Source organism: Suillus subaureus, assembly GCF_016647635.1.
Source record: "Suillus subaureus strain MN1 chromosome Unknown BJ212scaffold_11, whole genome shotgun sequence".
Classification (NCBI taxonomy): domain Eukaryota; kingdom Fungi; phylum Basidiomycota; class Agaricomycetes; order Boletales; family Suillaceae; genus Suillus; species Suillus subaureus.
The window spans coordinates 312,489-327,283 of NW_024538567.1; the positions used below are offsets into that span (position 1 = coordinate 312,489).

The following is a 14,795-nucleotide window of genomic DNA, read 5'->3' on the forward strand; positions in this document are numbered from 1 at the left end:
GAGTTTGAGATGCTAAATATTAGGGGACTAGACGATAAGTTATAGACACAAGCAATGCCTTTCGGTTAGAAACATGCGTTAACGATCAGGGGACTAGACAATGACTTATATATACAAGCACATTAATGCACTCTTATTCAAATGGTATAGTAGATGTATGTGAATCTATGTAGTGGAGTGAAATAGAAAATCAATCCTGTATGACATAGTCAGATACCAGTGATTTCTCAAGGTGAATGAATGTACTTACAAAATCATTTCAACTTGTATACAGGCTAGTGCTAATTCTCTGTAAAAGCTGAGCAGGAGATTAGAGATGCACAAGTAACAACCAATTTATTCTTACTGCTTGCTTTGGTGGCAAGAAAACTGCAAGATGCCATGTTGATGTTTTTCATCATTTTGCTGGTGCCCACATTGAATTTGAGTGAGCCTTTCCACTGCAAGCCAGTCATTGGACCGTTAGCATCATTAGTGAATTTATGTCGCTCTCGTGAAATGCCCTGTCAAATGTTGCCCAGGCATAACTGGAACCAGGATTCACATCAACTGGACCAGAACCCCACATTTAGTCCTGAGGCAGCCCAGGCCTGGGGCCTGGGCCACCAGGAGACAATTTCAACATTCCTGTCATCTAGATTATTCAAACATAAGTGCCTCTGTCATCGATGTAAATGAGAGAAACTTACTGGTATGCAGATAATACATCCCGCACATGAAATCTATCTCCTCTGCTGACAGCTCATCATTGAAATAAGTCTGGCCATTAATGTCCAGCATGAGGCCAAATGGTACTGCTTCCCATGAAATGCCATTGAGAATGGAGGGGAGAACATCAAACCCAAGACTATGTAAAGCCAGCCACCATATGAGGCCACCATGAAGAAGTGCCACTCTTGTGCAAGGCTGGTTCAGGAACTTGTGACGGTGCTGCTCATACATGATGTAGTCAGCAAAAACTGGCCTAAAATGGGTAGGCCTGTGATCCTTGGGGGGGAAGATGTGTCCAAGTGAGTATGTGTGGAGTTCTGTAAGTGGGCATTGAGTGTGAGGTGGAACTGAGATTGGCTGCAACATCTTTATAGTGATTCCTTTTTCCATGAGGTTACACACAATCTTGGTGATATCCGAGCCCCAGTCACACCAGAGGCACATCACAGCTGTAATAGTGTCAGGAACTGCCAGTTTCCAGGGCACCAGATTTGACGACAGTGACTCGATGATGTAGAGCCACTGATTGGGTTGTTGCACAAAGGAAACTTGAATGTGTGTGTTCAAGACTGACAGGGACGAGTCAGGTCCTAGATCCAAGAGATCAGGCAGGATGTCTGACAACTGAGATTGAGGGAGGGTGACAAGGTAACCTATAAAATATGTGATGACATCCTTCTGTGCATCTGGAATTGACATGATATCCATGGGGTTGTTGCCAATGAGTCTGCATAAGTGAGTCCACTGTGTCTTGCAAGCCCAATCATCGAATGTAGTCAATCTGCCTCAGGGTGTAGTGGTGGATGCTGCAAGGTGAAATCCAAGATGAAAATGCAAATTGAGACAAATCACTCAACACTACAAGTGTATTGCATTGAGGGTGCAACCTCATAATGACTGAAGTAGGCTTCAATGTCTTTCAAGAAACTGGACAAGGGTGGTGGAGGGGCAGGAGGAGCAGGGGTGGGTTCAGAAGGAGCAGGCGCAGGTGGGAAATCATCTTCCTCCCAATTGCCATCAGGAACACTGGTAAGATCCAATGCATCACACAAATCCCACTCATTACAGAATGAGTCATATACCCTGGTAGATTTGCTATATGACATCCAAGTCATTGGTATCTCAGCCTTTGTGAGACGGATGCATTGATGAAAACCACCAAAGTCATCATTAGGTTGCCATTCAAACACCACAACTGTGCTGGATTTGCCAGGGATGCTGTGGTTCATGGCTGCCCGCTCATGGCTCTGATGCAACTGCCATTGAGCTGGCATTTCCGTCTCCTCTTTCCTCTGGTTCTCCTGATGGCACCATGCAAAGAATGCCTTGAAGTCTTCTCCTCACTTCTGTCTAGAGTGGGGTTGGGAGACTGGGAACAGAGAGTCTGCATGTGCCTCAGGAACATCAGACATGGGCTGTGCCCCACTGTTCTGACCCCATCCAAGGATACTATCATCCCAGTTAAGGACACTCTGAGTGTTGTCCTCTGGTCGACCCCACACACTATCATCCGGCTGACCCCATGCACTATCATCTGGTTGACCCCAAGTGTCAGGCGTCTGCTTGCATTGGACTGCCTCAGTCGCACAGGTGATAGCTGCTGGAGACAGGATATAATGATGCAAGGTAAAATCAACAGCGGCAGAAGTATCCCCAGAAACATGGACCCAAATTGGAAGTGAGAATTTCTCAAACATGGGCAATAGAACTTGCCAAGGACAGTGAATGGAAGAGATCAAGGCTCCCATATGTGGCACATTTGTTGTCAGATCTCCAACAAATGAGCGCGACAACTCAAGAACCCATTCAGTGGGTATGGGATGTTGGGGGTCACTCATTAAGATAGCTGTCCACTGATTGGCACCTTGGTATCAACAAGTCATGATGTACCATGAGCAGGTGGCAGCAATTACTAGAAATCTATCAGGCAATCATGAACGATGAATAAACTGGTTGACTTACATAGAAATGCATCACGCAACCTTATTGCAATCTTTTTGGCAAGGTTAACATCTGTATGCCACCATTGGTACCCATAGGTAGTCGGAGGGCATGGAAGTTTAGTCCCCCATGGAATCAATAGCCCAGCACCCAAATGTTCCTGGCACCAGAGCAGTTTCTGCTCTAAGTTGACCCATTTTGCCCAAATATCGCAGTGGAGAATGTGCCTTCCCAATGTATCTACCTCTGTGAGGAGGGAAAACCTGGAGTGGTTGGGGCATCCAAAGATCAGCCCATTGAAGCTAGGGTTCAAAGGTACAAGGGGAAACCACAGACGAGCTCCATATGCCCAGCAAGTAGTGAGTGGCATATTACTATCATTGGAAGAACTATCATAGTCTTCATGAGGATCCCAAGGAGGCTTGTGAGGTATGATGTCGGGAAGGGAGTGTGTGATGAGAGAGGTATAAACCTGCCCATCATGGACAATGACATGGAGATTGTTATTCATGGAGGCAAGGAGACACAAAGAGTACAGTCAAGACTACTACTGCAACAGTACAAACCATTACATTAGAGATCAGAGAGGTTGAGAAGATCGCAGTCAAGACTACTGCAACAGTACAAACCATTACATTAGATAAGGAAGAAGGTAACAAAATGCGAGAAGTTGGGTGCATCTAATATAGACATAGCAGAGTTTCAACAAACAATTACCATATCAGTGGCAGTGGCAGCAATACTAGGGGGTGTGGTCTGTGGATTGAGACAAGTGGAGTGTGGATTGAGATGGTGGTCTGTGTGGATTGAGACAAGCGGAGGAAAACAGAACAATGCCAGGACTGTGACTTGGGATGAGTGGAGAAAATTAAAAATTAAAATTAACAACAGAATTTTGACTATGTGGCTTGAGATGTGGTAAAGAACTTGAAGAGAAGTGGAGTTGGTCTCCAACCAGCTAATATTAGGGAGTGATGGATGGTATGTTGATGATGGTGATGGAGGCAGAGAACGCCAGGCAGCACAATGAGGAAGGATGTCAAACCCATGGAAGACCAGGGAAAAGATGTTAAACCTATGATCAATAAGAGGAGAATAATGTCATGACAACTCACTTCATAGATCTGCAGCTTCTGCCCAAGTTGTTTCTGTGATAGGGGTGTCAAACCCATGATCAATATTGCGAAGGGCTGCCACGGATGTCGAACCAGGAAGCAATGGATGTTGACTTAGAGTTATTATTAATAATAGGACGTTGGCGGTGGCAATGAAAGTAGAGAACACCAGGCACAACCATACATACAGTCATGCCCTGGAAGAAGGTGAGGAAGGGTCATTGTTGACAAGGAGAATGGGAGGCTCAACAGTACAAACCATCAAACCTCCTAGAGTAATAGTTACTAAGTTCCATAGGACTTAGAACTTTGGTGATGAAAGCACCCAACAATCACAAACACCCATATTAGGGAATTGTTACATAACATTGACTCCTCAACAGTACAGTTTGAACTTTGTACTGTCGACTCTCTCGAGCTACTTCATCATCCCCATCCTCGAAGCATGACAGTATGTACTGTTGTGCTCATCGAGTTCATTGTTCATCATTCCTATCTTTGGAGCATGATAATATGTACTGTCGTGTCTCCTATTCCATTACCACCACCTCGCCAACTCTATCCTTTTTTGTGGAATGATCAAGCCATCAACTCCAGGTCATCCCCCTCACTTACTGATCCTTTAGCTCACACTGGCCCATAGTCAGGTAAGGCCCATTTGTGACCAGATCCACCATTATAACAACATGTCCGCTGTTCATCACCATCATCCCTCACACATACATACAGTGAGTGGGCAAGCTAACTCACTTCACAACGATTCAGCCAGCCCTCACACCTGTGTCACACCCTCACCATACATACAGTGAGTGGGCAATGGCTAACTCATTTCGCCTTATTGCAACCTTAGATCACGTTGGCCTGTCTTCTACACTCAGGGTAACCACGTCTGTTTGTTAAAATTCCAACCCCATTGACAACATGTTAACTGATCCGCCATTAAGATCTGTCATTCCCCTCCACATACATAAGTGGAGGGGTAATTGGACTCAGTCCACTCTACCAATGCAGTGGAGGGCATAATGCAAACCTTATGTCCTATGTTCATGTGCTTGCACCTACATGTACTGGACAGGAGATAGGTCACTTTGAATCTCTCACTCTCCTTTTGCTAGCTGTGCAGGTAATCCGTATCACACTTGCCCCTATGGTATCTTGTTGATCTCTCCATCTGCTTCTTGAGCTAGCTCCAGGATCTTTGCCACTAATTCCTGGAGCATCATGATGTCATTTTTGACATATCCTTTGGTTGGCCCTTCCTTGTCCTTCTGGATATCTACATACTCATCAAATATCATGGCAGCTTGGACACGCTGTGAAAAGTCATTGGCCACATTAATCATTGTTGCTGAAGTTATGTACCCATGTACACAGTTCAGTGTGCTATCCTGAAGGTGCATTAGTTAGATCCCTGCTGACCAACTGGCCCACTTACCAAAAAGCTGTCTCTATAATTTATCAGCAGGAAGATGCTCATAGATAGCAGTGCCAGTAGTCATGTCAACATCACCAGTATGTGTAACAGGGACCAGTAATTGCCTGAGGGCACCTTGGATACCTTTGGCACAGCATAGTCATATGCCCATATCTTGATTGTAGTTTTCCCACGCCCTAGCATGGGCAAAGTGCTGGCAATTGTGCAGCAGCCATTGAGATCATGTGCCTAAACCAGTTCAGTGACATTCTTTCTGACTAGTTTTAATACTTATGGATATTGTTTGCACAAGGCCAGTGTCCGCATGGTGGAGGGTTTCAAGTGTCTCCCCTGTCTTCTGATCAAATATGTATACTAGCCCATGGTCACTTCCTCCCACAACTACCTTGCCTTCTTCCCTGAATGCCACTTGCTTCAGGACCAATACACTTGGCAAACCAGTTGCAAACATTTGAAGAGGCTCACTATCACCTTCAAGGCGATATAATGTAAAGCCATCTGTTGCATTATCTACAATGAAAATGCCCCACTTTGAGTACACCACAGCATGACCACTATATAATATGTCAGTAACACGCCTGGGTTGAGAGCAGTAGTTCCTCACATCACTGATTTGCAGCTAATTTCTTGCACTATGTTGCCATCTTCATCCTTCAGTTTCATGCTGTTCAGCTCTCAGCATCAGGCAATGAAAGTATGCAGTGGAAGGACTGACAAGTTGCCATCATAGAGCCCAAACACATAGATGCTCCAGTTGTCTGCGAATGCTATTGACTTGGGCACCATATTTTCAAGTCACGCTGTGAAGACAGGCTGGAGCTGTGAGCTTGTGTTGAGCATCAGAACCTGAACCATTTTGTCTCTAGTTCCAACTACAATTCGCAGGTTGCCTTCAGAGGAAGTTGAACACCATGACAAGCATGTGATCTCAAATCCTGATCCCAGTCTCCTGGCACATATTTCTTGGAATTTTTCCTGTTGGTGTCAATGGACAGTCGAACAGCAAACCTAGGCACTTACATCTGTGAGACTGTGTCATAAACATACAATATAACCCAGGCCTGTTCCATAACAGAGGGTTTCTGCCACAGTTTTCATAGTTGTGGCCCAGATTGCACAACTGACTGTTCCCCTTGATTCATGATGATTGGATGAAGATGTGAGTTCTTTCCGAGATTTGATATCCCAGATTTTGATTCCCTCAGTACCTGTTTGTTTGTTAGCCCTGTATATGACCAAGTTTCTGCTTTCTTACCACCGCATGCAAGCAGGTGTCCATCATTAGAAATTGCAAGTGCATGGATAGAGCCATTATAGGCAGTTAAATGAGCAAGCAGCTTGTAATGCAGTGGCTGTGCTGACTTGTTGAACAATGCAAGGAAAGACATTATGATATAATCCACTGTAGTCGCCTGCTCACAACATATTTATCTGTACTTCTCATTTGTTTTCAAATACTTTTGTATCGTTACCATATTTGTTTCTGTATTTGTTTTATTCCATGGTAACTTCATCGTTGATGCTATTTGTGTAGTGCTATTCTTTTTATTCTTCTCTTGAGATATGCTGATGCAGCCCCATTATTCTTATTCTTTACAAGCACTATTCTTGGTTACCATTTTCGAAGCCCCTTATTGTTTTCGCTCAATATGGTAATCTGTTGAATACTTTACCTCTCATGAACCATCCTTAAGTTCCAGGTAGCTACTCAGTTCTTTCTCTATCATGTGCAGTACTACAGTTGTTCCACCTTTCTATGACTCAGAGCCTGGGGCTCCACCACCTCTTCCCCCAATGCTCACGGACCAGCTAGAGCTGTTTGGCAATGCCAATCATCACCTGACTACACTTGTTGCTGATGAAATCCTAGTTCCTAAAGCTAGTATCATTCCCACTGCAAAGGCTTCATCATCTACACCTGCCCCTGAATTCAAGCTTGCAGTGCAGATGCGCAAGCATTCTGATTGCTCTTCCTCTCCATACACCAAGAAAGCCACTTCCAATTCCATGCACCCCCATTCTCAAATGCCTTCACCCTCAGATTCCTCAGGCTCTTTGGATTCTTTCTCAGATAGCAACTCCTCAACTTTGAGTGTGAGTTTATCAGAAGACTCAAAGATTCCTAAACCTGCTGGTGAACCTGGGCATCTGGGGCATGGGGGTTACACACTTTGTGAAGCTTTAGATTGGAATCCAAAGTCATACACAAAATTCAAGGTTTGCAAGTTGTCATTGTACCCTTGGTATTGCAAATTAACTGATAAATTCCTAAGAGGTCTATGCATAGTCTCATTGACAACCACCTTGACATGACAAAATGCACGTCTGCCCAAAGTCCCATGCTATTGGAAGTCATGCATGGCAAGGTGAACAGTTTCTCTGAGTCTTGATATTGTCAATAAACTTATCATCTCATCAGGTGCTCAACAACTTCCCAGACCTTGACAATTATACCAACTTGTGGCCAGTCAATAATTTGATCATGACACGCCTGAAATACACGTCTGGACACACAAGACAAAAGGAGGGAGAAATGGCTGTAGGCAAGAGCAAGAGCAAGGCCAGGAAGTGATACCCCAACTGCATTATATGTCTCCATCATTATTACGTGCTGTATGTGTTCTATATTAAGCTGGCATTCCAAGAATCAAGCATGTTCATTCACATATCAGACAGGATGGAATACCAGAAATGCCCAAGCAACAGAGATGTTTTGTGCATCCTTGGCTTAAAAATAACAGGTGTAGAAAGATTAGTAACTGTGAGTTTTATGTGCATCAGGAAGAGCAAAACTACATCATGCAAGTTGGCTGCGAAGCTACCCAGAACCCGTCAGTATCAGTTCAAGCCAGTGCTTTCAAATGTTTAATCAAGATCAGAATGGATCTTGTTTGTATATCTGCAGTCCAGCTGAGAAATTTGGTATGTAACAGTGCAAATTATACTACTACTCTACACCTTGCAGCTGACCGACAATTGGCATGAGTCCCCAAGGGTTTCACAAGAGTAAGATTGCATGGGAGCCTAGCTCTTGGACAACTACTTATGCTTTGTGCAAAGCTGAAAAGATAGTTATGGTAGGCTCAATAGATCATTGAGTTTACTCACTGGTGAATTAAAAAATCAGCAAGCGCATTATCTCTGCCTTGCATGTTCACAACAGAGGATAGTTGACTCCAACCCTCATAACAACTGCATCGCCTCAGAACTTATGACCACCCATACTAAGAAGCATGTTGGCTTGGAGACGAAGATGTCACTTGAAGAAGATGCAGAATTGATGGATGTGTCTCCCTTCACACACATTCACAAAACAGTTGTGAACATAAGGCTGCACTGCAGCCTCCTTGAGAAGGCTTTCCAGAACAGGAAAATGCTGAGCAGTGCGTGAGCAGCCAGAGCAACGCGTCAACATAGTGACCTGACAGGGTCTGATCTATGATGCTGAATATAGCCTGCACCGCAGGTGAAGCTCTGGGGTCTGATTTGAAGGTAAATAAAGGGTGTGAGGTAGTTAGCGATAACTCACAGCAGATGTTAGAAGGATAAATGTGTGAGTGTTTACCATCTGATGATTATAATTCAATCAAGCAATAATCTAAGAGGTGGGTGATGAAAGTGGGTGATGGAAGTAGGCTATAGCAGCGATCTGTCTTTTAATAACTTCACATGCTGAGTCAAAAGACAATAACCATAATTGTTTCAGATGTAGTTGACAAAAAAAATAGTGGGGAGCCAAAAAAAATATAGCGGGGAGCCAAACCGAAGCATGACAATACTGCAATGATAATCCTAGTTGTCAAGGATAATTGTGTGAGGTAATTGTAAGAGCAAATAGAGCAAAAGATAATTGAAAGCGATGGAGATGGGCCTGGACCTGTTGGAACTGTTGTTCATTCATACAACAAGACATCTAAAAGAATCAAGACAAAAATGCATGCACAAAACTTAAAAAGACCCAGGAATGATGTTTGCAAACTGATGATGAATTATTCCCCCGCTATGAGTGCCAATAACATTGACGTCGACATGCAGCATCCTGAGTTTCAGCAAGAAGATATACAAACATCTCATGATGCGGATTTATTTGGTGATGATGAAGATGATGAAGACGATGATAAGGGTCCTGGCAACTTCATGGATGTTCTCAGTCAGCCTCCCACCAGTGTACTGTGACTTGAAAAGAGGGCCAGAGAGGAAGTGGTATGTAGATAGTATGAATCAGCTTCCATGACTCATGATACCCATCCAGATATCTGGGAAGCATCACATTCAGGAAGTTGACTATTCACAGGTACTTCGCCAGACTGTGTATGAACAACAAGAACATATTAGCAACATTATAGAGGAAACTGAAGTGGTATGCATGAGAAGCTCATTGGGAATACACTGCTGATCATACCAGCAGATATGCCGAGAAGCTCAAGACCACATTGAGGAGCAACAATGTCTTGCAGAAGAAGAGCATGAGCACCACATGCACGATTTCAACAAGCGATGGGAAAAGGCCCTGAGAGAGCAAGAGCAGGAAAAGCAAGTAAGTGCAACAGATGCATTCAGTCAGATGCATGCTTACAAGTTAATAGGAAATTCACACATGGCAAGAGCAGCAGCAAGCACTGCTGAGGAAGAATGTTGCTGAAGAACTAGCATGGCACAAAGCAAAAATAAGTGCAAAAAAAGACCAAGAGGTGAGAAAGAATGACTGACCAAGGAATTACTAATGATGGCAAGTAGTTGGCTGAAGAACTGGCATGACACAATGCAGATTTAGATACAAGAAAAAATCAAGAGGTGGGACAGAACAACTGAGCACAGGAATTGCTAATGATGTCAAGCAGCTAGAGAACACAAGAGAGCCATTTTTGCTGAAATGGAGCAAAGGCTACAACTAGAAATAGAAAAAATGAGGGTAGAAAAAGAGAACGAGCTCACTAACACAGAGCAGCACTTTGCAAGACATGGTAGGCAACAGCATGTGGCCACAGAAATCAGCACAGACCCCACCCAAAGGAATGCTCAACAACCACCCCACATGCCCCAGAAACCACAGCTCAAGACTCTGTGCCTCAAGATGACCAAAAAGATCAGGAAGGCACGTGGAACAACACGCAAGATGCATCTGGTATCTGTAGTAGAGGTAAGTACTAAGCAGTCAGAACTCGTTTTAAACTCATGTCATAGCAGGATGCTGACGAGCCTATGGAAATACATCAAGAACGATCATCAACAATTGAGCAAGAGCCACAGTGATTTCAGCCTGACGACGTCTACCCTATGTCTGTGATGGAAAATGTGATCTCCAAAGGCATAGAGGCGGCACTCAGATGCATCCTTGTCAATAAGGATATTTTGACATCCACAAAGTGTAGTCCTCGAAGGAAAAAGAAGCAGGATGATGAAATTAGGATAGAAAGGGCCACAGATTTGAGCCACGAAAGAGACTTCCTTCTTGTGAGAGTTGAATTTTTGATGTATATGCTGATGCTAAGCATGAAGTAGGGTGAAATCCAGCATCTCCTCAAAGATACCTTCAGTATATCTCAAGATGCAGATTTTATTGTGCACCAGCCAGCAGATTGTGAAGATGTGTACTCATACAAGTACAAAGATGGCCCAGGCCCCAACACCCAGAATCTGGCCTTTGATCTCAAACACAGATTTAACACCCCCTGGAATGTGAAAATTCTCGATATTCTCCTTGAAGAATTGAAAAAGAGGAGTGTAGAAGAGGAGTGGCCATTCCAGAGGTTGGATGCCTATTATAAGGCGATACTCAAAGATCACTACAAGCGGATGCGGATGGTCTGGAGAGCAGCCCAACCAAAGGTTACAGCAAAGGGCTGCTTGGAGATTGCGGAAGCAGTGGAGGAGAGGTTGATTGCAAAAAGAGGTGAAAATCTGAAGTCGGTTCATCAAACAACTTGTTGGTGAAATGTATGTCTGCAGCATGATCTCAAGGCTCTTCGGATACTAATGTGTCTATAGAAATATCTCCACAGAGCAAAAGCCCTGGAGCAAGTTATTAAGCTGAAGAAAGATGGTGAGGATGACAACCTACCAGCTTGGCAGTGGCTTCAAAAACTAGTCAAGATGCTGGGAGACAGGGGTATGAGTTCAGAAGAAAGTGATATTGAAAATGACATTGAATGTGTGCTCTGGGTCAAGAACATGGCATGGTGTCGTGGGATAGAGTGAGAACTGAATATCATCAATAATCAGAGAGTCTTGGATGATGAAATTTTCACGCCCCAGGGTTCCAAACCAATGAAGAGGATATGCGCATCAGGAAATTCGACGACTGTACGGAACCCAGTCACTGGATTACCCAAGGCCCTATACAATGGCAGATGGTTTGATGGTCTTACTGGAGGTCAGGTAGAAAGGTTGAATGTGTTAGATGAGATGTTCTGATGGATGAAAGTTGGTGTAGCATAGTAGCATGTTGAATAGACAGTGTAAGTGAACTGCAGGGAATGGAAGATAAGTTAATTCCCCCTCCACTGTATGTACAGTGGAGGGGATGACATGTGTTGATGGCTGGCTGGATCATTGCGAGAGCAAGTTAGCCATTGCCCACTCCACTGTATGTACGGTGGAGTGGATGATGTGTGTTGACAGCTGGACATGTTGGTTGATTAATGGTTGGATCTGTCAACAAATGGGCTTACTGACTAACAGGCCAGCATGATCTAAAGGATTGCAGTAAGCGAAGGTGGATGACCTGGAGTTGATGGCTTGATCATTCCACAAAAAAGGATGGAGTTGGCGAGGTGGTGGTAATGGAATAGGAGACACGACAGTACATATCGTTGTGCTCCGAAGATAGGAATGATGAACAATGAACTCAATGAGCACAACAGTACATACTGTCATGCTTCAAGGATGGGGATGATGAAGTAGCTCGAGAGAGTCGACAGTACAAAGTTCAAACTGTACTGTTGAGGAGTCAATGTTATGTAACAATTCCCTAATATGGGTGTTTGTGATTGTTGGGTGCTTTCATTGCCAAAGTTCTTAAGTCCTGTGTTTGTGATTGTTGGGCACTTTCATTGCCAAAGTTCTTAAGTCCTGTGTTTGTGATTGTTGGGCACTTTCATTGCCAAAGTTCTTAAGTCCTGTGTTTGTGATTGTTGGGTGCTTTCGTCACCAAAGTTCTAAGTCCTATGGAACTTAGTAACTATTACTCTAGGAGGTTTGATGGTTTGTACTGTTGAGCCTCCCATTCTCCTTGTCAACAATGACCCTTCCTCACCTTCTTCCAGGGCATGACTGTATGTATGGTCATGCCTGGTGTTCTCTACTTTCATCATCACCAGATGTCTCATTGCAGCGACCTTTCACAACCTTCTCCAAGGCATGACTGTATGTACAGTCGTGCCCATTCATCACCACTGCCAACATCCTAATTCTAAGTCAACATCCATTGCTTCCTGGTTCAACATCCATGGCAGCCCTTCCTGCCCGGTGTTCTTTGCCAATGATCAGTCCACACCAAGCTCAGGTCACCACCAGCTCTCCCTGACAACAGAGTTATATCCTTGTTTGGTAGTTCTTGTAATGAACATCATATTTTCGTACAAGGCTTACTGCTGTCTTGTTATTTCATTACTGGAAATTGTGAGTTGTTTCTTTTATCGTTGTTGTTCATCTGACTCAAAAGCTTGCCTATGCAGTCGTTTCTTGCTCTCCAATTCACTCCCATCAATTCATAGAAATGACAGTACATACTGTCATTGCTATTCACCCCGCTCTTCATGCCTGTGTCTCGCTCACTGTTCAAATGGTGCTTCTGTGAGGAATGCATCGAAACCAGTGATCGTGCTGAGGATGGCACGCCTAAGGGGGTACTCATTGCAGAACGTCTTATGGCTGCACATTTACAACACACCAAATGTACCCAAGCAGAACGTGCTGCCACTGGCTCTCCCTGCACGAACACCATCACGGATTTGTTAGTCTCACAGCTGGATGCACTTGCTCTTATTGACAACAAACCGCCTGTTTCTCACCCCAACCCCACTCCACCATTATCTATTATGGCTCTCACGGATGATCTAGAGCAACTCACTTTGCTAGATCATTTTGTTGCCCATGAACCCAGAGTCGCTATTCCTGGCGATGTCTCCCAAAAGAACATACATCGGCCAACTGTGAAGGCCTTGATGGTCCTCGATAACATAGAGTTCTGCATTCAGCAGTGCTTTCGGTTGTTACCTGCAGGTAATTCCAATGATGTTGGTCACGAGCTACTATTGCTTCACACAGCTGTGGAGTCCATCAAATGAAAAGCAGACCTTGTGGTCACACAGAAGAGGGCAATTATGTTGGAGATAGATGGCTTAGAAGCTCAGTTCAACAGTCAAAAGCCTCCTGAAATGGACTTACATGCAGCAGTCGAATTTGATACCAGTAAGAGTTAATTATCTTCATCGTGATTGTGTTCTGAATAGTCAATAGATGTTCACCATGATTTTCCGCTGGATCAGTGTGATGAAATCGCACAGGTCACCTTATTCATCACTGTGATGTGTAAAGTCATCATGGGGGTCAGCAAGTGAGCCTGCGATTTCCTCTTGGGACTTATTTCAATCATGTTATTCCTCACTTTCCGGAGATCAGATGGTAGCCTCAGCTCTTCCCATCAAAATGTGCTCAGGCAAATTCCAAAGAGTTTTGACACTGCGCTCTCAAGATTCCATCTCACTGAGAAAACTGTCATCTATGCAGTCTGCCCCAGTTGTCACTGCACTTACAGCCCACATCATGCAGATGGCTCAACTGTTCCTACATATCCTGAACGTTGCACACACCACCCCACACCAGAGGCCAAATGTGGCAAGTCATTGCTCAGCCCTGGCCCTGATGGAGTAGTGTGATCGAAGAAGACATTCACTTACCACAATTTTAAAGACTACCTCGCCAGTCTCCTCTCCCATGCAGATATTGAGGGGGCGATGGATCAAGCCTGTGATGATTTGCAAGACTCGATCAATTCCCCCCATCCACCTTTGATGAAACATGCATTCAAGGCTCAGTTTCTCCATCAATTTTGTGGCCCAGACCCAGCTTCACTTTTTATTGATAGAGGAGATGAAGGGTGCTATGCTTTCGCCCTTTTCATGGACTTCTTCAATCCAGAGGGCATGAATTTGTGTGGTGCCAACAAATCCTCTGGCATCATCTCTATGGCATGCTTGAATCTACCATTGGATATCAGGTATAAGCCCAAAAACATGTATCTTGCAGGAATCATCCCAGGTCCGAAACAGCCACCCCTCAAGCATCTCAATCACTACATCCGGCCACTTATTGATGACATGGTAGACTCATGGGAGCATGGCATCAATTTTTCCAAGACTGCTTGTTTTCCCACTGGCCAGCTTGCTCACAGTGCTATTGTTTTGGCAGTTTGTGATCTTCCTGCCACTCATCATCTTGCTTCTTTAGCTGGAACCAGTAGCCATTTTTATTGTAGTGCGTGCAATTGCTACCATAAGACCACATATGGTAGAGTGGACTTCGAAAGCTGGAAACCTTGTGATAAAGATGAACTCCAGAAGTTCACTGAGCAGTGGAGGGACACTGTGACA

At 44.2% G+C, this 14,795-nt stretch overlaps 7 protein-coding genes across 7 annotated transcripts; 4 read left to right on the plus strand and 3 right to left on the minus strand.

Moving 5' to 3' along the window:
- Positions 1-545: 545 nt before the first annotated feature.
- BJ212DRAFT_1268965 (uncharacterized protein) lies at positions 546-780 on the minus strand (the record flags this gene model as incomplete). The annotated part of the gene is made up of 2 exons (XM_041330770.1): positions 546-634; positions 690-780. 2 exons carry the CDS (start codon positions 778-780, stop codon positions 546-548), a joined length of 180 nt encoding a protein of 59 aa, XP_041194396.1.
- Positions 781-4,912: 4,132 nt separating this feature from the next.
- Positions 4,913-6,590, minus strand: BJ212DRAFT_1298613 (uncharacterized protein; the record flags this gene model as incomplete). The annotated part of the gene is made up of 9 exons (XM_041332714.1): positions 4,913-5,115; positions 5,203-5,215; positions 5,326-5,430; positions 5,588-5,756; positions 5,807-5,866; positions 5,918-5,969; positions 6,223-6,232; positions 6,328-6,410; positions 6,458-6,590. 9 exons carry the CDS (start codon positions 6,588-6,590, stop codon positions 4,913-4,915), a joined length of 828 nt encoding a protein of 275 aa, XP_041194397.1.
- Positions 6,591-6,927: 337 nt separating this feature from the next.
- BJ212DRAFT_1479534 (uncharacterized protein) lies at positions 6,928-7,774 on the plus strand (the record flags this gene model as incomplete). The annotated part of the gene is made up of 3 exons (XM_041339900.1): positions 6,928-7,419; positions 7,476-7,568; positions 7,622-7,774. The coding sequence occupies 3 exons, from the start codon at positions 6,928-6,930 to the stop codon at positions 7,772-7,774; spliced, it is 738 nt and encodes a 245-aa protein (XP_041194398.1).
- Positions 7,775-8,458: 684 nt separating this feature from the next.
- On the minus strand, positions 8,459-8,623 carry BJ212DRAFT_1269075 (uncharacterized protein; the record flags this gene model as incomplete). The annotated part of the gene is made up of 1 exon (XM_041330786.1): positions 8,459-8,623. A coding segment is annotated over one exon (165 nt), but the record flags the coding sequence as incomplete, so codon positions are not given.
- A 581-nt stretch (positions 8,624-9,204) lies between these two features.
- Positions 9,205-10,455, plus strand: BJ212DRAFT_1479535 (uncharacterized protein; the record flags this gene model as incomplete). The annotated part of the gene is made up of 6 exons (XM_041339901.1): positions 9,205-9,369; positions 9,455-9,562; positions 9,611-9,739; positions 9,789-9,893; positions 10,151-10,342; positions 10,390-10,455. 6 exons carry the CDS (start codon positions 9,205-9,207, stop codon positions 10,453-10,455), a joined length of 765 nt encoding a protein of 254 aa, XP_041194400.1.
- A 24-nt stretch (positions 10,456-10,479) lies between these two features.
- On the plus strand, positions 10,480-11,400 carry BJ212DRAFT_1479536 (uncharacterized protein; the record flags this gene model as incomplete). Its single annotated transcript, XM_041339902.1, has 3 exons — positions 10,480-10,656; positions 10,705-11,112; positions 11,191-11,400. 3 exons carry the CDS (start codon positions 10,480-10,482, stop codon positions 11,398-11,400), a joined length of 795 nt encoding a protein of 264 aa, XP_041194401.1.
- A 1,559-nt stretch (positions 11,401-12,959) lies between these two features.
- BJ212DRAFT_1298616 (uncharacterized protein) lies at positions 12,960-13,625 on the plus strand (the record flags this gene model as incomplete). Its single annotated transcript, XM_041332715.1, has 2 exons — positions 12,960-13,425; positions 13,498-13,625. 2 exons carry the CDS (start codon positions 12,960-12,962, stop codon positions 13,623-13,625), a joined length of 594 nt encoding a protein of 197 aa, XP_041194402.1.
- Between the last annotated feature and the right edge of the window lie 1,170 nt (positions 13,626-14,795).